Source organism: Lutra lutra, chromosome 15 (assembly GCF_902655055.1).
Source record: "Lutra lutra chromosome 15, mLutLut1.2, whole genome shotgun sequence".
Taxonomy (NCBI): Eukaryota; Metazoa; Chordata; class Mammalia; order Carnivora; family Mustelidae; genus Lutra; species Lutra lutra.
The window spans coordinates 444742-470256 of NC_062292.1; the positions used below are offsets into that span (position 1 = coordinate 444742).

The window sequence follows — 25515 nt, forward strand, 5'->3', positions numbered from 1 at the left end:
TATTGTTAAAATAATAAATACCTGTTAAATGAGGGAGTAACTGAATTTTTTAAGCAGTAGGATGCCATAAACATTATTTCAGCTTGAGAGAAGCTGACGCGGATTTACGTATTGGAAAGATGATTTTGGCAGGATTATCGACAGTTGGTTGGAGGCGGTAAGACTGAAAACTGCAAGACCATGTAAGGGGCCGTTGGAGCAGTCCGGATGAGCGGTAGTATGGGGTCCAAAATAAGGCAACAGTGGTGGGAAATGAGAAGAGAGGACAGAGTTTTTAAATACTTAAGAGACAGAATTGATGGCACCTTGAGACTGAGTAGTTAAAAATGAACGAGGGTACCATATCCAGGTGTCTTGATGGGTAATAGTGGTGATACCATCAACCAAGATAGGAATTTCAGGAGAAACAGCTGGGTATGGGGGAGGGGAAAGATACATGAGATTTTCTTGATATGTTGAGTTTGGAGTACCTTGAGATATCCAAATGGAGAAATGTTATAGACAGTTGGGGGGATATATGTTTCTGGCCTGAGGTGGAGAAAAACATTAAGAATAATGAATTTAGGACATCTGGGTGGCTCAGTTGGTTAAGTGACTGCCTTTGGCTCAGGTCATGATCCTGGAGTCCCGGAATCGAGTCTCACATCAGGCTCCCTGCTCAGCAGGAAGTTTGCTTCTCCCGCTGACCTCTCTCCTCTCATGCTCTCTCTCTTTCATTGTCTCTCTCTCCCTCTCAAATAAATAAAGTATTAAAAAATAAAAAGAATAATGAGTTTACAGATGGTTGAAACCAGGGGAGCAGAGGAGACTGTCTAGGAAAAGAGGATACAGTGAAAGAGGGGCTTCTGCACTACAGGAGCAAGCAGAGAAACGGATCTAGCTAAGGAGGCAGAAAAGGAACGAGCAGAGACATTGGCAGGGCTGAAAGAATGCCAAGTCAGGGAAGAGAAAAGTTCAAGGAGGAGCTGGTCAGCAGCGGCATGTGAAGCAATGATGTCAGATATGGAAAGGACTGAGAAATGTTTTTGGACTTTGGAAATGTGTGGATTATCCATTGTTGAGGCCTTGCAATTTCATTGGTACGGTGGAGGCAGAAGCCAGAGAGCAGTGGTTAAGAGAAGAGAGGTTTTTGTTTAAGAGGTGGAAATACTGGTATGTAGATATCTTCCAATAAGCTCAATTAAGAAAAAAGTTAGAGGACAGGGTAATGTCTGGGGGTGGGGGGTACAGTTTCAAAACTGAGCTTTTTTTTTTTTTTTTTTTTTTAATTTACGTTCTTTTCTTCATTGATTTGTATACATTATTTTAAAAAGACTTTTTAAATACAGGAAAGACTGAACCTACAGTTTTTGTGCATTGTGTTATTTAATTATTATAACATTCCTCTGAATTAGAGGTTGTATAAGAAGAGTAAGAGACAGAAAGATAACCAGCTGCTTGCCGAGTGAGTGAAGGAGTTGGGATTCACACTCACATCTGTTAGAGCCAGTAATCGCTCTGCTAAGCCATATCCCCAGAAGCAAGGGTGTGCACAAAACTGAGAATGTTTACCAAATAAGAAAGACTCCCCATCGAAGGAGCTAAAGGTATGGGGGATAGTCGTTGTCCTCAGATAATGCTCTTACTTCAAGTTTTGATTTTGTCAAGACTCTTGTTCTCCATTTTATCCTGTAGAATGGGAAAAGTCCATTTATTAAGTTTTCCTTCTGAATATATTTCTAAAGATTGTTTAACCATATTTTAAATTTCTTATCCATATTTTTAAGAAACACTTAGATTTCTTTAACAATTCAGGTTTTTTTTTTTTTTTTTTTACCATTTCGTCAAATTTGACCATTTGACCATGTTCGTCTCACAATCTCCAGTACTTGAGCATGTTGTTCCATTTCCCGTAGTAGTTCATGGGTTTCTTTATTGGGGATAAAAATGTCACTGATCAAAATTTAAAAATTGGGGCACCTGGCTGGCTCAGTCAGTAGAGCACATGACTCTTGATCTCAGGGTTGTAAGTTAGAGTCCCACATTGGGTGTAGAAATTGCTTAAAAATAAAATCTTAAAAAAAAAAAAAAAGAGGTTTTTTTTTTTTTTTTAATTGTAATTGACTTCCTCACTGAAAAATTTGCTTTCTTTCACTGTTTACATACATGTTATTGAATTGGGTTGATTGCAGTGACTGTTTAGTTTGTTTTCCTTTTCTTTTTTTTTATAGATTTTATTTATTTATTTGACAGAGATCACAAGCAGGCAGAGAGTCAGGCAGAGAGAGGGGGAAGCAGGCTTCCCGCTGAGCAGAGAGCCCGAAGCGGGGCTTGATCCCAGGACCCAGGGATCATGATCTGAGCCAAAGGCAGAGGCTTCAACCCACTGAGCCACCCAGGCGCCCCTGTCTTATATTTTTGACAAAAGCAGTACATTTGATAAATAGACGTACATTGAGTCTGACCCTTCAGAGTCATAGTGAAAGCTGCCTGGTTCATTTCTTTTATCAAAATACTTTTTAAAGAAAGAAACTGTCAAGGAAATAAGTGCACATGGTTTTTATTCTGTTGTAAAATACTTTACAATATTCTGCCAACACAGGGCTTTGCGCACGTACATTGTCAGCCTTTCTGTGCTGATTAGAAGCTCCTTGTGAGTGAGCACAACGATCTGTGTCCCGTGTTTTGTTTAGCTTGAACAGTGTTTCAATGAGTGATTCTGGTGTTTCTTTTTATTCAGATCTCTATGTTGTGCCTACTGCATTATAAGAGAAATAATCCTCTTCTGGCATATATTTCTCGTGCCCACTTATATTATGAAAACAAATAGATTTTTTTTTTCTGTTAAAAATAGTTAGGTCAGCAATTTTCCCCTATTAAAACAACAACAAAAAAAACCCCTATGCCCTTAACTTTAAATTTTTGACAGCATATAAGAAAATCGTTTTGCCTGAGTTTTATTTTTTATTTTATTTTTGCCTGAGTTTTAAATTTTGGCCATGACTAAAGCAAGTTGCTCTCTATTCATTACAGGGATAATCACTAAGTGGAAGTTGATAAAGCTGTTACATTTGAAACTTATACCTGCAGGCAGTTGTGTTTCTGTCAGACACTCTATAAATTTGTAGCCTTAGAAATAGAAATGTTACCTCTCCATTGTATATATTGTACAAAACAGGCTTCTTTTGATATTGATACAGTGTTAGAGAATGAAGCTTGTGGATTACCAGGATCCAGTCAATCAGCTCTTAATGACTCCTCTAGGGTCGATCGGAAATGGGACCTTGAACCTGTCAGATACTAAGTATGCATCCCTCTAAGGTCACCAAATTAAAATTTCATTTTAGTAATACCTTGACAGTACTACCTCGAGTAATATTTTAGATCACCATTAAGTGTACTTTGACAATTTTAATTTTTATTAAATAAATATCTAACTATTGAAGCCTGTTCTATTAACGGGAAGTATAAATTCACTATTCCTCACACTGGAATATATCTGTAAATACTGTATCTTAAGTTCTAGAGAAAAAAATAAGTTAGTGAAGTTAGACTTCATTCTTGATTTTTTTTTATATTATTTAGAACTAATTATCACTTCATTGCTTAGAATGGAGCAGCTGGTCCTCCTTTCCCCAGCTACCATGTCTATATTCTTCCCATTAGTGATATATTCAATCTTTTGGAGGTTAAACCCTATTTCATTTCTATTGCTTATATCCACTTGTTCACTCTCATTCTAGCCAAATCAGTATCTGTGTATATATCCAGTTAAATTGTTTTCTAACTCTGAATTGTGTGTGAATCAAATAACTGGCTTTGACTGAGTTTTTGGTGTGTAGCTGGCATTGTGTTAAAAATTTTACATGCATTAGCTCATTTGTTCGAATGTAATGAGTAGTAATATCCTCATTTTACTGATGAAGAAACCAAGGCTCCAAGAAATACGTAAGGATAAGAGAAATAAGTGACGCAGCCGTGTTTGTCTGTCATTAATTCAACTCATAGTAATTCAGCTCACTCTGTTGTTACCTGTGGCGAGTACTGGCTGGGCTCAGCACTAAGGTGCTTGAGTGAGCATAGCTAGTGCTCCCTGTGCTTGGAACATAGCGTTGATTGACACTACCAGTGCTAATAAGAACGGTCAAGTTGATTAACCATAACAATAATAGTGGAGACACTTATGTTGCATATTCTTTGTGCTGAACATTATTTTGAGCAATTTTTATATGTTAATTTACTTAATCCACACCACAACCTTATACAGTAGGTACTGTTACTCTCATTTTCCAGATGAGGAAACTGAGGCAAAGAGAGGTTAAGAAACTTGCCTGCAATCACATACTGTAAGTGTGGTGCATCTGCCATCTGTGATCGTAACTGCTATGCTCTGTTTGCCTCATCTAACAGGAAAGACAGATGGTAGAACAGTAAATGTAAGTGTGATGTGTGTTAGGAAAGAGGAAATAGGAAGGTTTCTTTGGAAACATGTAACTAAGTCTTCATCTCTTCTGGCAGAGGGCCAAGTGAGGCATGCGTGAGGATGAGACATTTGAGCTGAGGTCTGAAAGATGAGCACGATGAGTGAATCAGGAGAAACGGGTGTGAGTCCGGGGAAGCATGCATAGCATGTGGGGAAGCTCCAAGGCAGTCATGGTATTAGCAAGACCGGAAAGACCCCAGTGTGGCTGGAGTGTGCGCTAAGCTTCAGGAGATGGGGGGAGCCCAGACAGAGAAGGGCCTTTGGGACAGCTTAAGAGCAGTAGGAAGCTAAGGAAGTATTTAAAAGAGAGAGTATGGCTGATCTGCTTTGTTCCGAAGAGATGACAGTGAGCCGACTAGAGACCAAGTCACTTAGATAAGTCTCCTGGTAATAAGGATTTTGACCTGATGATGGAAGTTTGGTGAGAGAATGAAGAGATTCAAGAACTAAGATAGAGAATAAATAGGGTTTGGTAATTGTTGGATGAGGCAAGGGATTGAGGCGGCATCCAGAGGATAAACTGCAGTAAGAACTCCATAATTTCTGCATGGGCGCACTTTAGTAACAGCACGCTGGTTGGAGGGAGTGGGGCCGGAGCACGTGTCTTCGTGCATTTGTGGTGGTTCCTGGTGCAGGGAGTTCCTGGTGCAGATTCATAGATGCCATTTCCAGCTGCTGCAGGGATGACTCCCAAGTTTTCACTGAGCACAGTCAAGTGGGCGGATACGTTCTTAAATAGGTAACCCCAGAAAAGGAGCAAAGTATGAGAGGGGATGCATAGAAGGGAGGGTGCAACCCCAGGCTTGGTTCTGAATATGTTGATTTTGATTTATGTATGTGAGACATCCATGTGGAAAAGTCTGTTGGGCCGTTGATTGTATAGATAGGAAGCGTAGAAAAGATGTCGGGGTGCTCTCAAGGTCATGAGTTCAAGCCCTTTGTTGGGCCTGGCGCCTACTTAAAAAGGGGGCGGGAAGAGGAAAGAAATCCTTTAAAATAAAAGAAAGATGTCAGAGCTAGAGAAATAAATTGGAAATTTTCCACACATTAATGGTAGTTGAGGCCATAAAAGTAGATGAAGTTGACAAGGATGAATGTAAAAAGTGAGAGCAGGAAGTACAATATCTAAGACATCCCAAAGAAAATCAGAAAAATTCCCAAACTGAAGATTTTGCTGGAGGAGAGCTGGTGAAGGAGATGAAGGAGCAGCCACAGAGGTCAGAGGTAGAGTAGACCCGTGCAGTGTCATGAGATGAAGAGAAGAGAAAATCAAAGGAGAACTGTGTATGTGAGTGTTGCTGACAAGTCAAATAAAGAGTCCCCAGAAATTCTCCACTAAATTAATGTGGAGGAGATGGATCCACTTAGTGAGAGCGGTTTCACAGGCTGAGAGACAGAGGCCACAGTAGAGATGAAAGTGAAGAAACGGGAGATGAGAAGTAAGAAAAGCATTTCAAAACAATGAGCAGGGAGCACAGTTGCTGGAAGGGAGAGTGGTTAAAGAGAGTGTTCTCCAAAGCCGTCTGCCTCATTCGTTCATTTTCATTTGGAAGCACATTTTAATATATTTATCTGTTTAGTATATGACAGACAGGTTTGGTTTTCTTTAGAAGATTATATACCTGGGGAAACCGTTACGAAGAGAGAGATTCTGGCTAAGAATCTTGGCAGAGCTGATGTGCCACGTGGGGTGGGCATCTTTACCTGTTTTCTTCCTGTTTGTTCTCCCTCAAGACTGAATGGGAGCTAGGAATAGAGACTTTTGTAAAAGCACAGAGAGCAGTCACACTCACCGGTCTGCAGCAGGTGAAAGAGAGCCTCCATGGTGTTCGGTGAAGTGACAGGTGCATTTCAGCCCATAAATTCTAAACGTCACCGGGAATATGAAACCAGGCAGAATCTGAACCTGTATATATCCCCAACCCATGCTCAAGTTCAATTTACCTGTGTTATGTGATGAAAGAAGTTCTTGGATTAAAATTAGTCTAATTGACATAAAGGTTGAGTTTTAATTGCCAGGAAGAAAATTTGAACAGAATATTATTTTGATAAGATTTTATAGGAGGAATTTCCTAAGAAATACCAGTATTAAAGTTGTGCTTTGGTTTTAGCTTTCATAACATAGTTTATAAAGTCAGATTGCTCTAGTAAGAACACTAATTTTTAGAATTAAATGCTGTGTCTTGCAGTCGTGTGTTTGGTAGAGAGTGGTTTTCTGTGAAGAAACTCCTAAAAATAGTTTCTCCACTTTGAATCAGCATCGCCTCCGTATACAAATGATTAGAAGAACTGGGTATTCGGTATTCAGGAGTCTGAGGTGTGCAGAAAAGTTACAGATTCCTGACCTATAAAAATGGAAGGTTTTCATTGTTCTAGAAACTATATTTGAGAAATTTGCCTTTTCTCCTGTGTAATCCAACTAAGTTGGGGAGCAAAATTTGGGAAGATAGAGTTGAACTTTATTTTTGATATCATACATTTTTTCAGAAAAAGTTTCCTTTTAGATTTTTTTTTTTTTTTTAAAGATTTGACAGAGATCACAAGCAGGCAGAGAGGCAGGCGGGGGGAAGGGGAAGCAGGCTCCCTGTTGAGCAGAGAGCCCGATGAAGGGCTCAATCCCAGGACCCTGAGATCATGACCTGAGCCAAAGGCAGAGGCTTAACCCACCGAGCCACCCAGGCGCCCCTAGATTTTTTTTTTTTTTTTTTTGATGGAATGGAAGTGTCAATAAGGTTGTTGCATAATAGAAAGTACTTTCAGTACAGAATACAGTATTTCTGTGTTATCTCCAGTTAACCTAAGCTATTATAGGTGATTAGTGTATGATTATATAGTTATGATAGTGTCCCAGTGGCTGAAAAGTTGTTGGGTGGAGTAATTCTAAATAGATTACTGTGGCATATCCTCATTCATTATCTTCATTTTGAATATTCTTTAAATTTATATATTGGATAGGTCTCCAGAGATATTCCTAGCTAGAAGTCTAAAAAAAAAAATTCACATCAATATTTAGATAATATGCAAACCTAGTTACCAAGATAAAGTGTATTTTGACTACTATTAGCACACTTGATTTTTTTATGTCTTTGAGCATTTTTTTAAGAACCACAAATGATTATAATTTCATAATGTCAATGCACAGATTAAATAGTTTGAATACATAGGCATTACCAAAAACAAAAATGCATTTGTGGTTCATATGTGAAAGGCTTAGAAAGTATCTATTTAAAGTTCAGAGACGTTCCTTTCAGATTATATTCCAGGCCATTTTGAAGTTTCTTTCTGAGTCCGTACGCTAAATGAGAGGGGTCTTATACCGTATCTAGAGAAGATCTTTTAAATTTGGTCTTAATCTTAAAACTTAAGCAGTGTTGAACTGCTAAATTAAAAGTGATCCCCACCCCCCGACACTGCCCTTGTGTTCAGAGCACCACAATTTGATTTTTTTCTCTTACAGTGTTTTTAGAGGATGGAAAGTAGTTCGATCTCTGAGGGCCGGGCAAGAAAATCCGGCGTGGACCCCCAGTACTCTGGGGCCTAAGGGACAGCTGGGGCTACCGGAACGTTTATCAGTTACATTAATGTTGCTGATAGGAATTAGACATCGTTTCTGAGAAACACCACCACCAACAATTGATATTTCTTAACTGAAATATTTAAGCAATCTTATTTCTACTTTGTATTCAAGTTATTTCCAAGACACTGTAGCAAGTAGGAACTTGGGATAGAAGGAACTCTAGATGACTAGAGTAAAAAAATCTAGCTCAGAATCACCAGTTTCATCATCCATAAAATGGACATGGGGATATATGCTACAAAGGTTTAAACAAGGATACTTGTATCTGGGGCGCCTGGGTGGCTCAGTGGGTTAAAGCCTCTGCCTTCGGCTCAGGTCATGATCCCAGGGTCCTGGGATCGAGCCCCGCATCGGGCTCTCTGCTCAGCAGGGAGCCTGCTTCCTCTCTCTCTCTGCCTGCCTCTCTGCCTACTTGTGATCTCTGTCTGTCAAATAAATAAATTTTAAAAAAGGATGCTTGTATCTCCTAGGACATAGTAATGCCTAATACAAATTAGTTATTATTATGTTGGTGCTTTTTTATGTAGAGTCATTTGTTTAGGTGAAGTTCTAACCCCGAAGGGCCTTAAATTAAAACTTGTGCTCTTAAGCAAGAAATATATATTTCTGTGCGTTGTGTAAGTAAGGCTTTGAATAATACAGTTTTTAGGTTGTGTTTGCTGATCCAGCTTCTAACAAATAGAGCAAGTTAAGGAAAATTTAAATGGTTACAACTATTTTTTTCAACTATAGTAAAAATGAAACATTTGATTTTTTAGTTTTTTTTTTTAAGATTTTATTTATTTATTTGATAGATCACAAGTAGGCAGAGAGTCAGGCAGAGAGAGAGGAAGGAAGCAGGCCCCCCACCACCGAGTGGAGAGCCCAACATGGGGCTCGATCTTGGGACCCTAAGATCATGACCTGGGCCCAAGGCAGAGGCTTAACCCAGTGAGCCACCCAGGTGCCCCAGTTTTTTAGTTTTTTAAAGTAGATATTTCTTAGACATTTAGACATTTCTGGCTTGAAATATGTATTTTTATCAGAAAAATGAATTAATTCACTAGTAAGCCAAGAATCTACATTTCTGAGAAAACGCAACATGACAGGATATATATGATCATGAAAAGGAGTATTAAATTAGGAAGAGTAGTCTGGAACAAACCAGGAAGTGAACCCTAAGCCTCGGGTAGATATTCTCGTTAATGCCTCAGTTCTGCATTGTGTGGTGTTTCTGCCAGAGACACTTGTTACGCATGTTCAGTCTTCAAGGAGTGAACTAGGCTTGGGGGTCTGAAGCTTGTGTGGCTCACAGAAGACTACATTCTGTTAGTATAGCAATGGGCCAGTTTTACGTAGGGCTGGTAAGTTCATTAACAGCCTAAATATACAAATTCTGTCAACTATGGTCATTTTATAAATTAAATGAGTACCACTGTGTTTTACATGATTGACAATATGTAGGTTATATTCATGAGAGATTAAATAATAACTTTGTAATAGATACCGTAAGGAAGAAGGTTTTAAGTAACATTGATCATCGCAGGAAGCTTCTTGCTTTCCGGGAGGAGGGTGTCATGTACATTTAAATAAGATATTTTCTACACCATTTTGACCTCCGAACAGCTCTTTGTTTACTATATTCCTATAATTACAGCATTCAAATCTCCGTCTCTTTAATTTTACTCAAAAGAATATTTGATATAGCATTTAAATGGCTTTTTAAAACATCTGCTTCTGTAACTGAAGTGGACGTAGGAAATTCATTCCTATTCTCTCATACCTGCTTTTGTTTTCTATCCCTTCTTTTCTTTAAAAGAAAAATAAATAGCAAAGCACTTTATAAAGTGTTGTGAGTGATAATGAAAGAACCAGCCCCAGCTCTGCCCCTTGGGTTCTTGGATCATTTTCAAGTCTTCCGGCTGTCTGTCGTTATCAGTCTAGGTGCCTGCAGAGGACTGTGATTTGGGCAGCGTGGGACAGAAATATCAGCAACATGATTAAGAATAAGGGAGAACTCTATGTGGACATAGGACCAACGGGAAATTTTTTAAAGATGGTCAAGGGTAGGACAGATGTTTTGAAAGTCCCACTCTTGATAATTTTATGAAAGCTAAATGTCTGTTAATTCAGTTATTTTACCAGAATGCTGCTTTGATAAAATAACCTCATGTAAAACACGGAATGTAATACTGAATCTTTGAAAGTTGTGCGATGGCTTGTTAATTTTTTATATCAATGACATAGTCGTAACAAAGGCCGTGTAAGAACCAGTGTTTTTACCCTTTGTGAGGCCAGCTTTGTAATTCACTGATGCTTTTTTTTGCAAACACCAACTAATATCATAGGAGAGGATTTCATGTGAGTTACAAGTAAAGGCCTGAGGACTGATAGTCCAGAGTTCTGTTATCAGCTTGATTTCTCCTCTCTTAGACAGAATCCCTTTCCCTGTGTGCTACAGCTCTGTATTTGAAGTCTTGTTAGTTGCCCTCTTACGGATAGAAGTTAGAGCCGAGGTTCTGTGAGGTTCTCTTTTATTACGTGCTCCCGTGGCCTCAAGAGGGATGGGAAAGATACAAGTCCTTCATTGCGGTATAAAGTGAACCTCAAAACCAAACACCTAAGTAATTTTGGTTTTACGAAGTTGTTATTGCCTTTGTTGTTATTTTCCAAGGCAGAAGGCTTATTTTTAGTGCTGTTCTATCAGTTCGTGAACTGGTATCAAGGAAACCGTTGTCCCACAGACGAATATTCTTTCTGTAAGCATCGGCAGAAGTGTTACAGGTTTGATTATGTAGCAGTTTGTGTTTTCTATATATGTTAATGCTTCCCCCGAACTATTAATCACGGAAAAAGAGAAAATTGCAAAGCTCTATTTTATTTTGTTTTTGAATATCCATGTACTTTTGCGGGGGGAGGTGGGGATGCGTGGGAAAGGATGGTTTTGGAGTGGTCTGTATCAGTTTCTGTAGAATGTCTTGATTTCTATTTGACCTTTTACAAAGATTTACTATGTGGAGATAGATCAACTGTAGGCTCCCAAAGTGAAACTACCATTTCCATAATTTAGAAAACAAATTCCTTGCAGTCAGGAGAGGAAGAGGAAATATACCAAAACCTACGGTCTTGTAGCAGAGAGAGTTTTATAAATATCAAAAGCACATTGTTTTCTTTTCCTCCCCTCCCAATAGAGTGTGGGCTCTACTCCCTTTCTATCTTATAAATCTGTGAATTAGCAGGAACAGAAAGAATTCGATAGCCTTCAGTTGTCGCAGAATTTTGACTCAGCCACTTTTCAGAGCCCCAGCCTCTTACTCCTGTCAGTTGCCCTGGATGCCCGAGCAGGTGGGGAGCAAGACTGTGAGCAACTGCGAGCTCCGTTAAGTGCGAGTACCGCTTGATAACATGCCTCATAGCCTCCTAATAGTCTTTGATTTCCTGATGACTAGATACGGTTCTCAAATGTGTGTAATTTCCATCTGAATCAAAGGGAATTATGTACACAAAGCTAGAATTTGATGCAATGCCACTTTGAAATAGTGTTTCTACGACACTTGCTTTTGAACTTTAAGTGAGAACCGTAACAGACGTGAGAAAGAATTATGACAAGGACAACCTAATTTAAGTTTTGTGAATTTTAGGAAATGTCATCTTTTTACTGGTTTCAGAGACTTTTTCAAATGTTTTAAACACAATTTTCAGATAACAATAATGAAAAGCTGAGCCCCAAACCAGGGACAGGTGAACCAGTTTTAAGTTTGCACTACAGCACAGAAGGAACAACTACAAGCACAATAAAACTGAACTTTACAGATGAATGGTAAGTTAATATTTTTGTAAAGCTGTTCTTAGCCATTTTGTAGGATTGTACTAGATACTATTTTTAGCACTTCATCTTTGTGTTTTGTTTGCTGTAATGCATTGGTTCTCAAATTTGGTGTGCTTCAGAATGGCTCGAAGAGGTTGTTAAAACGCATATTACTGGGCCCCACTCTTGGTTAATTTGAGGTGGGATCAGAGAATTTGGATTTCTAAAAACTTCCCAGGAGACTCTGATGTTGTTGGTCCTGGAATATTTCTTCTCATAGAAAAATGCAAAAGATTTAAAAAAAAAAAAAAATAGTTAATCACCAATAGACCGTTAGTGCCAAAAAATAAACCTAACATTTTGGAGCTTTTTTTCAGTCTTGGTCCTATGTACAGGTGTGTGTGTGTGTGTGTGTGTGTGTGTACACATGCATATACACATATATGTATGTGTATGTGATTTGGGGTTTTAAAATGTAATTTTAATCATACTGAACATATCCTGTTCTCTCCTGCATTTATTTGGCCTAACTCTGTAATAAATATTTCCACATTTCTACTTAATTTTCATAAATATGAATTTTCTAGCTGTGTGATATATCATCAGTTAGGTTTACCATAGTTTACTTAACCATTTCCCTTTCATCGGGCGGTGGATTTGTTTACCTTTTTTAAAAATGGTGAATATCTTTGTTTACAGGCTTTTTCCTACCTTTAAGATTATTGATTTGAGATGTACTTTTAGAAGTGAATCCGATCTAGGTCAAAGGTTATTGCCGAATTATTTTCAAAGAGCTCTGCTGTTACTACATTTCTCCCAGCAGCACCGAAAAACACATACATGTTATGGTCCCCAAGCCAGCGTTCAATATCAGTATATTCATTTATTTTTTAACTTATGTATTTGATCTTAAGATAATTGTCATTTTTAGTGAATTGATTACTAGTAAGGGTGAACTTTATATTTTGTCTAGGTTCTCTTTAGTGACATTTCTGATTATACTTATGGTTCATTAATCTAGTTAAATTTTATATTTTTAAAAAATCAAGTTATGTGACCTTCTTACATTCTTTCACACTGTCTCATGGCCTTTTGCCTGAGACAGCATCCAAAATTTTGTATTTAAGTTTATTGCTATATTAGTATTTAATATATAGATAATATATTTGTTCTTAATATATAAACAGTTGCATATTAATATAATTATATGATTAATATGTAATAATTAATCATCTTGTAACCAATATATTAATTATGTTGTATAATTAATATATTAATATATTCAGTTGTATATTATTATATATTATATGCTGGTATAATATATTAATAATATGTTGTTATATATTATTTGTTAATATATAATTCTATGTTGATATGTGATGTTATTTATTTCAACGCACTGGTTTCCATTTGTGTTTATATGTGTATTTTACATTAAAATCTTTGATTAAGTAGTATTTTAAAATATTATTGAAATCCTTCTATATTCCTGAGACTATTCTAGATACAGGGAATAGATTAGTGAAAAAAACTGGCAAAAACCCTCTGTCCTATTAGAACTTACACTCTAGGGGAAGACAGACAGTAAACAGTAAGTACGGGGATTGTATAGTATGGTGGGAGGTACTAAGTGCTGTGGAAGGAAATAGAGCAAGTAAGGGGCGATTGGGAGACCTAGGACAAGGACAGGCATCACTGAGAAGATGGCATTTGGACAAAATCTTGAAGGGTATGAAGGAGTGAGCCATGCGTAAATCTGGAGGAAGAACATTACAGGCAGAGAGAAAGCTAGTTCAAAGGCTCTGAAACAGGAACAGACAGAGGACCTTCGAGGGGCTTGAAGAAAACCAATGCAGCCCGAGTGGAGTGAGCAAAGGAGAAAGTAGTGGCAAAGAAGGTCTGCTCGGTGAGTGAGGGCAGGGGCTGTCTGATGCCAGTGTAGAGACCAGGCCATGGTCGGGCGACCAGCGGAAAGACTTTGGCAGTGAGAAAGGTGAGAGGTGGTGAGGGCAGTGGGGGTGGTAAGACGAAATTGGATTCTATATAAATATTTGAAGGCGGAACAGTCAGTAGAATTTCTAACGTCTTTACAAGCCCTAGTGTCGGAACTCAACTTCCTGTAATCGTGCATATCTGTGGCCCTTTTCCTTAATATGCAATTTAAGGTCATCGAAGATTGTTATTCTTTATGTCTTTCCAATTCTCCACTCTTGTTTCTGCATAGAAAAGGCTGATTTTTTATAAAGAGTCACTGGGGTGTTTTTTTGGCAAAGGTCTTTCGTGCCGTGCTTCTTTCGAGTGCTGCTTTTCCGTCTCTGAGAACCGGCAGCGAATGACACTCTCTCACTTATTAGTGTCTTATTTCTTCATCACAGAGTAATGAGCCTCTTTTTCTGATTATGAAAGAAAAAGGGAAAATCCAGTAAAAGGAGAATTCAGGAAGGCCGTCTTTTTCATCTCGCCAGTTTGGGGTCTTGCTTTTATTTGAGTTTCTTTGATGACAGATGACGCAGTAGAGCACACGACGAGCTTAGGTGTTAAACTTGACAAGCCGTTGAACCTCTCTGAATCCCAGCGTTTTCCTCTGAAAACGGACATATTTAAGAGAACCTACTTCAGAGTTTTGGTGGGAAGATTTAATGAGATCACGCAGAAAAAGTACCCAGCGCTTAGCACATTGACGGGCACGTGGGCCCCGGGGGGCAGCTTTACGTTATCATCTTCTGTAAATTGCTTTTCATATCCTTTGCCCATTTTTCTACTGCAGTGTTTTATCTTTTTCTTACTGATTTATAAGAAGTGCTTATTGTAGAATTGAGTGAGGGCGACACCATTTGTCTTTCACTGTAGAATTGAGTGAGGGCGACACCATTTGTCTTTCATTTGTTGCAGATATTTTTTCCCCAGTTTGTTGTTTGTCTTTCCGTTCACTTACGGTAGTTTTGCTTCATGGTTTCAGCCTGTGAGCTCGTGCTTAGAAAAGCCTATCCTTCCCAGGATTGGGGGAAAGCTTCTTCTTTTTTCCTCTTAGATTTCTGTGATTTTATATCAAAAATATGTGTTCAATCCTTCTGCACTTTATTCTGCCATAAAATATGATGTAGAGCTATAGCTTGATTTTTCCACATGACCGTTTCTTTGTCCTAGTAGTGTTTAATGAACAATTTATTCTTTTTTCTGTGATTTAAAATGCCATATTAACATATACTGAGTACATTCACTTGGTTACATTTCTTTTCCACTAATGGCTCCTACTTTCCTACATCAGTACCATGTTTCAATTATCATATCTTTTATACACTGAGCATTTTATTTATGCCTGTATTAGAGCTTTCTCAATGAAAAAAAAAAAAGATTTATATATCACATTGGCTTCTCTTTACCAAAATTGCTATATATTTCTTTATGGTTAAAAAGAAACAACATGATTTGTTGGAAAAAAAAATCAGAATCTAGAGAAAAGTGTAGAAAAACTCAGGTGCAGTAATCGTACTGAGATGACACCTAACACTGGTGTACATCTTTTCTGACATTACTCTCTGCATGGAAGCCCGTGTAGATGTGCACTCTTTTAAAAACATACCCTATTACACATGGATGCCCTTTTAAAAAAATCAAATTGACTTCTGCAGTTAGCCTAAAAGAGTTTTTGTAAAATCTTGACCAAAAGTCCATGATAATTTGTATTGTTTCTTGAGTCACTGCTATATGTCTATAATTAACAGTTTGTAAACACTGTAACTCTTAACCTTTTTTTCTTGTTCTTACTGCTTTTCTATGAATTTAATTTTGACCGTAGTCAGATTGTTGTACATTTCCTTCTGTTTTCTTTCCCATTCAATCCCCACCTTACACATATGCCATGATTTGTCACAGGACATTCTTTGAAAATTATTTAAATCCATCTAGTATTCTCGTCTTGCTAAAATTGCTGGCAGGATTAAGTCATTATCAGGTAAGTTTTAACAGTAAAACATGAAACAGAACAGTGCTCCTCAGTCAGGTGGCATGTTTGAACAACTGCCCAGAAGTGGAAGTGACCCATAGAGGGCAGCTCAAGGACCAAAGAACTGTCCGGGTCTCTTTTCAAGTATTAGTTTAAGAGTAGCCTAGAACAGCAAAGTCTTAAAGGACGTATGGTCGAAGTCTGTAGAAGAGGAGGAATTGGATGTAGCGAACCATCCGTGTTGAGGACGAGAAGGGGATCTATGTAATTAACATTCAATAGAAATGTATAGAAATATATACCTGACGATAGAAGCATCAGAACTGTGAAGAAGTGGTGGTCCTTTTGTATTTTTAAATTTCTTTTTTACGGTTAAAGAGGATTAGAATAACCACCTTGATCTGTGAAGGTGGTGTTTTATGAGTGCTTATTAAAATAATAAATCCTGTATTTTATTTGTGGTATGAATTTTTTTATTGTTTCTCTAGTTGTAAAATATACAGATCATCCTAAAAGTTCATATTTATTAACTTCTTGGTGGAACCACTTGTTTTGTTTTGATGGTAGGAGCAGTACTGCCTCAAGTTCTAGAGGGAATGGGAGCCACTGCAAATCTGAGGGTCAAGAGGGACCCTTGGCCCCAGAGAGCTCTGTGCAGCCACCGGGAGACAGTGACACAAGTAAGATAGTGCCGTGCTTTTGTTACTACGAGCCCCTGGGGCTGGATGTCCACCCACTTTTCTGCTCCTTCGGTGCGGCAATTCTGTTTCTTGTTTTTAATAAGTTCCCTTTGCCTCAGTAGTCCAGACATCACTATTGATGAGCGGTTAGCAAGTGCAAATAGCCAGGGCCTTACACATTTCAGATGGGGAGTCACAGGGAAGCACGGTGTCTCTCCAGGCACCGTGGTCTGAACAGTGGTTATTGCACTGAAAATGTGTGAGATGTAAATATTAGTTTGAGTGATCTTTACTGTTTTTATACTTAGCAGCAAAATCCAAAATATCTGCAGCAGCAAAATCCAAAATATCTGCCTTGATTTTTTTCAAAGACTATGGGTAGCTTGTAAAGGGGGAGAAAAAGGGATAAAATTTGAATGGGTTTTGTATGAGTGAATCCGATTTCATACAGGAAATGCCGTTTGGGGACTTTTTTGGAACACTGTCCTAGAATGTTTTCCATGACCATTGTATGAAATTTAGTGTCTAGTACAGAGCCTGGAACACAAATTTTCAATAAATACTTGGTGAGTGAAGGACTAAATGAATTCTACTTCTTATTAAATGAAGAGATACGTCAATGTAACAGAGTTTACAATAATTAGATATGTGTAAAACAGCTGTCTGGCAAGCAGATATGCAGTTAGGAGCAAAATACACTGGTCCCTAATGGTCTTGGAGTTAAATCACAGAAATAAATATTTTCAGTGGCCAAAATAATTTATAGTAGGGTCAGCTTTACAGTTTGTTTGTGATAGTTGAGATTATACCAAATGCACAGTAAAGAGAGAGAAAAATACTCAGTTTTAGGTTTAGATTTTGTGAAATTTAGCAGAAAGGCACACCAAGTAATGTCAGTGGTGAGGGGTAATCTAAAGCAAAAATTCTACCCGAAGACTTCATGAAGGTCCGCGCGTGGGCTTTGGGAGGCGGGGCAGGATTGCCTTCGGTCCTTGACAGTGTTTGTACACGTGTGTTCTTGCATTTCCTGAGGGGAGGCTGTATCTGAAGGTCAGGAGATTCTGTGACCCAAAAGGGACTAGGAGCTGCTTATACAGAGGAAAGCTAGGGTTTTCAATCGGTGTTTATTTTTATTTTAAAAAAATTGGATTTAATGATAATTTGCTTTGTTTATTTCCCAGAAGTTCTTAAAGAACCATCAGAGGATGTGACAGCATGTCAGGAAGGTACCTCTGCAGAAAGCACAGTTGAGAACCGTGTAGACACAGGTGAGTTGTCTTGTTCTCTTTAGATAATTGCTCCATGTTGGAAAACAAGAAGCTATAATTTATGTCACTCTCTCCCAAGTTAGAGGCCATTTAGAAATGGATGTGTTATGGAATTCTCCTCTTCCTATAGGGAGAGCGTCCAGTTTGATTAAACAGTGTTGCCGACATGACCAGCAGTTTCTGCTTTATTTTCCGACAGCACAGTCAGATACACTCACATCTGAGCCCTTGGATTCCAGCTCAGGAGAAAGAAATTACTTCAATCTTGATAGTTCTTGTGGGGTTCCAGAAGAACCCACTTTGTCTGAACAAGACAAGGAACCAGGAACTTCAGAACAGACTAGCACTGAAGGTGCTACCAGTCGAAACCCCACCAGTCCTGAGCCTCAGTCACAAACAGAAGCCATCGGGCCTTTGGCTCATGAGGAAACATTAGCCAGGGACTCTGCTCTCCAGGACACAGATGACAGTGATGACGACCCAGTCCTGATCCCAGGTGCAAGGTATCGAGCTGGACCTGGTGACAGGTTGGTAAATTTTTAGTTAAAATGAACTATAAAAAATACAATTCACAGGACTTTGTTTGAAGTCAAGTAAAGGAATCTCTCCATTTTTTACAGTCGCTTTTCTAAGGGTGTCTCAGTCGTATCAACTCAGAGTTTTTTAAACTGTAAATGATTGTATGCGTTACATTCTTTGAGCAAACTGCGTTAAGAGGAGAATAAAAAGTCTCATTGCTCTGTATCTCCAACACTGGAAACTTGCTCCTCAATTTACAGATCAAGAGAAAGGAATGTGGAGAACGACCAACAGGTTATGTGTCAAGTCGGGGTTATATTTAGCCCTCAGACTGCCCTGTCGTCAGCCTGGCCTTTATCGGTTTTGTTTTGTTTAATGTTCAGGTTTTTTGATGTTCTGCTTTTCTACTGACCCTGGGTTAAGGTAGTGTGATAATAGTTCTCTTTGAGAACCTTATGTTTTTCTGAGATTTCTACTTAACAACTCAGTTCAGGAAATGAAATATTATACCAAATATATAGAATTGCTCACATGTTCATATACTTTCCTCATTTTTTACTTTGTGTGATCATACGAATATATCTTGTTTTTTAGAAGATAAAATAAAACTTTCAAAGCATATTTTGTTCCATACTTTTCAAAAGCTGTTTCTGCAGATAATGCTATCATACCTCATTATAAGCTCTGCCCTTTTCCAGACAATAAAATTTTATCTTTAAGTTCCTAGCTTACACAGTTGTGAAGAACCATTTCACATATTTCTGTGCTCAATATACTGCCGTTTATAAAATATTCTGACATTTCCGTCAAGTGAAAGATATCATAGATAATACAGCATTGCCATTCTTCAGTAGTAAATTAATGATCAAGAACATTATGACGTGGGTTTGAATCCTGGTTTTACTGCTTAGCTGTAGTTCCTCATTTAAATTATGTAATGTTTTTGTATGGTTCAGGTTCCTTTTCTATAAAATGAAGCTATGACTATCTAGAATTGTTACAAGAATTTTCAAAAATCCATTAATCGTTCAGTCCCAGGACCTGTCCACCTTGAACGCACTAACTAACTAACTGATAGCAGTGTTAAGCACCCAAGATGTCTGTGTGGCTTCTCAGACTTAAAAACCAGTTAGAAGGAGAGTGGCTTTGGGGATAGAGATGGACAGAGGACAGCAAAAATCCCAAACAGTACTGCTTGCAGTTCAGCGAAACTGCCTTTTGTAGCTAGGAAAGGATCACCTCTCTACTGATACTTACTCACGTGTCCTCAGTTGGGAGTCTCCGTTAGTTAGGGTTAGTCAGAATGTTTATTTGGCAATGGCATTGTTTTTAAATGTAGAGGAAGTAATCCCTTCCGATTTTTGTACTTCGAGATTAACCAAGCATCTTCTCTTTACCTGCCACACACTAGTCTTCAGTATTCTTAGTCTCTGTTTTAGACAAGGAAGACTTAGTTTCATTTCTTTCCAGACCCAGAGGGACACCATCACCACTTAATTTGTACAGATAAGGTTAGCAACCACAGCACAATTTGAAAATCAAATTGATGGTTTCTGAAACCCAGGATAGAGAGTCAGCGTTTGTAATTATTTGAAGCTTACACATTTATGTCCTTCTCTTTATATAAGTGAATATATGTCCTTGCTTTTTTCTGTACTTAGGTAGCTTAAAAGTGATGCTAAGGTCATAATTGAAAATAAAACATAAGTATATGCTTTCTAATAAAGTGGACCATATATATCACTTACCAGGTTTGTTTGTTTAAGTAAGACATTATCTATATTTTAATAGATATTAGATACTTGGAAAAAGATCAAAATTATTCAGCATCCTCTATCCAAGCTAATTATTACACTTTTATACCAAGCCTGCTTTATAGCTGAGGAAACAGAGGTGCTGAGCAGAGTTTTTGTATATTCTGAAAGACCTAACAAGGTTTTTTGTTGGTTGGCTGGTTTTTTAAACACAGTAATATAACATCAGTGAGAAGGGAGGATTTGGTGGGGAGAGTGGGTCCTAGAGAACCTAAAACTTCTTGGAGTATATTATCCTTAGTTTGGAGATACTACCAGAAACTAGAATACCTTTCTATTGAGCTTCATCATTTATTTTTCATTTTCATAATACTTAAATGATTTATGTTTTAGGGATTCGCCTAGGGTTTGGATCTACCACAAAGTTGGCACTGATAGCCTCATTGTTCCAAGAGACCCAGGTGCTGAACTAGACCCGCAGAATCTTTTAGAGGCAAGGGACTCAGGGACACTGGCCTAGAGCTGACCCCACTCATGCCATACACGTACTCTCGAGTTCATATTCTCAAGGTTAGATCCGGATCTGAAACCTCGTGTAAGTCTACATTGGTTTCCCTGATTTTTAAAAATTATTATTACATATTCTTTAGTATTCTGTATATTCAGTTCAGGAATATAGCCTTAGTTTGTCCCATATATTATTTTTTTTTAATTCTGTACAACATAGTAGTGAACTTACTGAAGAATAATAGAAGAAGAAGAATAAAATTCTTAACATTTAAGAAACTTAATCACTTGAAGAAGCGAGGACAAATCCATAAGCTATTTATAAGAATGGGGAGAAACAGTTTTAATAAATAAATGAAATGAAATACAGTGTTACAGATATACAAAAATGTACAGACCAAGGTGATGGTAAAGGTTTATAGTGACTTTCACAACCCTGTCAATTTTTCTTTGAAATGTGCATTATTTTCTAACAGTTTTGGTGAAAAATCTTCCTTCTGATTTTTTTCTAAATAATTTGTATTGTTCCTTGTTTCCTTAACACCATATTAATTAAATCTTGAACTACCCAGATAAAGTATATTTTTAACATCTCTGCACCTTTTTAAGGATCCTTCATCCTTGAGAAAATTGCCCATTTCTCTTCTCTATTTGGAGAATGGGTGTGTTGACTTTTATTCTTAAGAGATTAAGTTTTAAGATATTTTGCTTTTTAGAACATGAAAAGAATAATTTACCAGCTTATAAGTAGGTATGGGACATCTGAGAATTTGTTCCTAAAGGGACAAAAGTTTTCAAAGCTTTGTTGTAAAAATCATACCATTTGGTTCTTCGTATCTCAGAACACATTTCATAACTTCAGTGAAGTGCCCAGCTAAGAAGATGCATGTCTTAAAGTTCCTTTGTTGCTGCCACTTGAGAAGCCCAGTTGAGATCAGTTTGGTTGGAGTAAAGAAATGGCCCTAAAATTAAAAATGGTGAAAGTATATACTTAGATCTCTGCTTTAATGTGTATAAAGAATTACGTAGTAGATCTCATAATTTTTTGGTCCCAAATTTAATTTTTGAAATGAAAGCTAAAAAATGTATAACTAAACCATTTTTGACATACATTTAATAAAGATATCGAAAATAGTTCTTTGCAATGCAAAGTAATGATTTCTTTATAAAGATTTGCATTTATAATCTGGTTAGGTAAATATGACTTGGGTTTTGACTTTGGGGCTGAGATCAAGCATGAGAAAGAAATGTCTTAGAAAATAAAGGTCTTAATAACTAACGTAAATGTTTTAAAATGGAATGCTCTTCTCATTAACGATAGCTAGGCTCAGTACAAATTCAGCTGGGACTCTCTAGAGCAGAGGTCAGCCAACTTTTTCCTAAAAAGCCAGAGAGTAGAAATTTTAGCTTTGCTGGCCAAGGTACCTATGTAACTGTTTAAAGTGCAAATGTAACTATTTACAAATGTGGAAATTATTCTTTGCCTACCGGCTGTTACAAAACCAGGCAACTGGCCAGATTTATCCCAAGGGCCATAGTTTGCTGATTCCTATTCTATAGCAAATCAATCTTGAAAGAAGCACAACTGTAGTCTGTGGTAAAACGCGCCTACTGGTAGATACCGAGAGTTTAAAACGATGAAGTCCTTCTCTAAATCACCACATACTTGATCCCCTTTAACTTTGTCTAGGGCAAGAGCATAGAACATTAAATGGAAACTAAATTGAAGAAAGAAAGACTTAATCAAACACATACTTTCCAATCATGGTATTAAACAACAAATAAAAGTAGTGTGTGTATCCTTTGGTGATTTTATACTGGATTTGGAAATATAAACGTGTGCCCTTGGCACGAAAGGAACATGGTCAGGTTTTCGGTTGATACGGTCTTCAGGTGAACTGTTTGCACAGTGCCAAATCGGTCTTAGAGTTCATGGTATGATGGATGGCTTGGCTGGTCTCTCTTTCTTTTGCCAAACCCAAGAGGGTTTTTGCTCTGTGAGAAGCATCTAAGTGAGCCTCCTGAAGTTCTCACCTAGTCTTGAAAGTTTTTAGTTATGGACTCAGCCAAGATGCTCTAAAGATTTTTTCCATAAATCTTAAAGGTATTACCGGTTAGCCACTTTTTTACAAAGTATTTTTTACACGCGTAGAAATGTGGTTCCACTTACCTACTCTGGACTCTGGAACACAGCCTTGATTTGTAAAGTCAGAATTCTTCCTGTGTTCTAAATTTGCCACCATCTCCTTAGTCATCCTACAATCACTCCCAGTATTTCTAATGATTCCAGTGTATTCTTCACTGAAGAAAATTGCAGAGAGAAAAAAAGTAACGGTGGAGAAAGAACTGAACTCCTAGAGAGGCAAAGGCGCTGTTGCTCGTGGCTCGCCTGCTCTGTGGTCTGTGGTTAGGACGGGTGAGTCCGCTCAGGGCTTAATCACTTTCCCGAGAGAGAGCAGCACAGCCCTGGGGAGCACGTGCAGGTGCTGGCGGGTGGCGGGAGTCAGTGCAGTTCCCCGCGCGGTAACTGCTTCGTTTCTCATCTGTTTAAGGATAAAAGGTGTTAAGTGCAACGTCTTCCTTCTAGTCTATCTTCAGTGTGTGTTTCTGTTTCTTTAATTTCCTCAGACACATTTAGGTGAATGACACAGTCTCACATTAGACCTTAAATCACAAAGGGAAACAGAAGTTTTCTTAGATTTCGCTGATTAATGATGAAAGTGGCGACCTTAATGCTTTCGGTGTTTGGTTCTTTGAAGTCTTTGTGAGTGACTTTAGTTATTGTGTTCCCTTCACTAGATTTAATATCAGAGGAACAACAATAGGTGATAGAATAATGAGGTAATTCAGTGTGTTCCTTCATTATTTTATTTTTTCTTTATGATGAATTTGCCAGGTCCTCTTTTTCCACAGCTAACCACCTTTCCTGTTAACAGTTAATACGTCTTATGCTTACTGAGCTCCAAGTGCTAAGCATTGCAAAGCAGGTTGCTTTTCACAAACTGTATTTAGCTGCATGCCCTGCATGGGAGTAGAATGAAAAGAAAGTTCCTGTGTGCGGATGTGATGGATGTTCCCTTCCGGTGTGTCAGATGATAAAGTAACTATAACCTGAAGTGATGTACTTTAAATTACTGGTTACTCCATTTTGAATATCTTGTTGAAGAATATAACTTACTTTTTTAAAGACTTGACTGGGCTACCAATTAGCAATAGCAACATTTTGTTATTATTCAAGTATAGTCCTTTTCTTTGAGATCAAGAAGTAAAAATGGACTTGAGTCTAATTCTGTGCATAAAATTCTGATTTTTTAAAGAAAGTTGTTTTCTTATAAATGGTTTAATTTAATGTCACACATCAAGATGATCTGTAACTCTCAGACGTTTTTGTAATTTGAAGACGAACAGTGGGGTACGTTTTTAAAATACAACTTTAAAGTGAACTTCAGTCCCATTAGTCATACCCCAGACCTGTTTTAATTAATTTGTACCACTCTAGCTATATATAATGGGGGGTTGGGGTTTGGTTTAGTTTTAGGTAGGCTCCCTGCCCAGTGTGGAGCCCAGTGCAGGCTTCAGTCTCAGGATCATGAGATCAAAACCTGAGTGGAGAGTAGGAGGTGGACACTTAACCAACTCCGCTACCCAGGTGCCCCTGTAATGGTATTTTATAAAAGAATTTACCATATTGAAAACAAGAGGCAAAATAATTCATATTTTATATTTTTAGTGCTGTTTAATTTCTTCTTATATCTTAGCCTGGTCCTCTAACTACTAAACGTGCCAATTTATTTTTTAAAAATAATTTCCTAATATGAGCTTGGAATTATCTTAAATTCTGCTGACCATTTAGAAACAGAATATTTAGGGGCGCCTGGGTGGCTCAGTGGGTTAAGCCGCTGCCTTCGGCTCAGGTCATGATCCCAGGTCCTGGGTTCAAGCCCCACATCCGGCTCTCTGCTCAGCAGGGAGCCTGCTTCCTCCTCTCTCTCTGCCTGCCTCTCTGCCTGCTTGTGATTTCTCTCTGTCAAATAAATAAATAAAATCTTAAAAAAAAAAAAAAAGAAACAGAATATTTAGAATATGCAGTATTAAAAATAAAATACAAAGACTCAGGGAAGAGGAAGGGATCAAAATGCAAAGTCAGTAATCTAGGTTTTTATTTTCTTAGGTCAGTTATATGCTAGATTCCTTCTAGGTTTTTTTTCTATTAAATGCTGTTTGCCAAATAGCTGATACCTTGAGATATTTTTGGGTTTTTTTTTTTTTGACATTTCTGGATGAATCAGTTTCGTTTTTATTATTTTATCCATTCAGTAAACCTATACGAACCAAACACTGGTAGAAGCTGGAGATACAAGGATAATGACAAAACAGCCTCCATTAGCTCTTGGTTCAGTGGGATTCATAGACACATCTAAGTAATTTTAATATAGTAATTGCAGCAGTAGTTTTCCACAGGCACTGGTGTCATTAAGGACTCTTAATCTAAGGAGGGAGAGAATTCTATTTTTTTAATTCTTGGTTTATGACACTATCATTGTTGATTCATGTTTGGTTCCTTTTTTTTTCATTTATCTTTATTCATTTATTTCTTCATTCATTATTATAATAAGTAAATATCCATAAACTCACCACCTAACCCCAAACTGAAAGACTGCCAGTAACTCAGATCTCTCCATTCTGTCCCCTCACCCACCTTACCAGGGCCAACCACTCTTCTGAACGTTCTGTGTATTGTGCCGTGCTGTAAACAAAAAATTATCACAAATATAAATGCCAAAGTAATACATCATTTAATTTGTTTGCCCACTTTCAGACTTGAAAAAAAAGGATATTGTCCGAATGTGGTATTAGGACTTGCTGTTTCTTTCTCAGTCAACGTTAGTTAAGATTCATCCATGTTGATACGTCGCTGATGCTCAGTTTTTTGCGCTCTAACAATCTACTACGTAACTATTCCATCATGCATACCTTTTCCTGTTAATGGGCATTTAAGTTTTCAGTTTCTGCTT

The 25515-nt window shown here is 37.8% G+C and overlaps 1 protein-coding gene across 7 annotated transcripts in view; it reads left to right on the forward strand.

Annotated features, from left to right (window-relative positions):
- Positions 1-25515, forward strand: part of DCAF6 (DDB1 and CUL4 associated factor 6) — a 143509-nt gene that overhangs the window by 95949 nt on the left and 22045 nt on the right. For 3 of the 7 annotated variants that reach the window (XM_047704740.1, XM_047704742.1, XM_047704744.1), the window contains 5 exons: positions 11721-11838; positions 16340-16452; positions 17634-17720; positions 17920-18247; positions 23300-23341. In XM_047704740.1, coding sequence (XP_047560696.1) covers positions 11721-11838; positions 16340-16452; positions 17634-17720; positions 17920-18247; positions 23300-23341 — 688 coding nt within the window. The remainder of the gene's footprint in view (positions 1-11720; positions 11839-16339; positions 16453-17633; positions 17721-17919; positions 18248-23299; positions 23342-25515) is intronic. The other 4 variants (XM_047704741.1, XM_047704743.1, XM_047704746.1 and 1 more) reach the window with 2 other exon arrangements.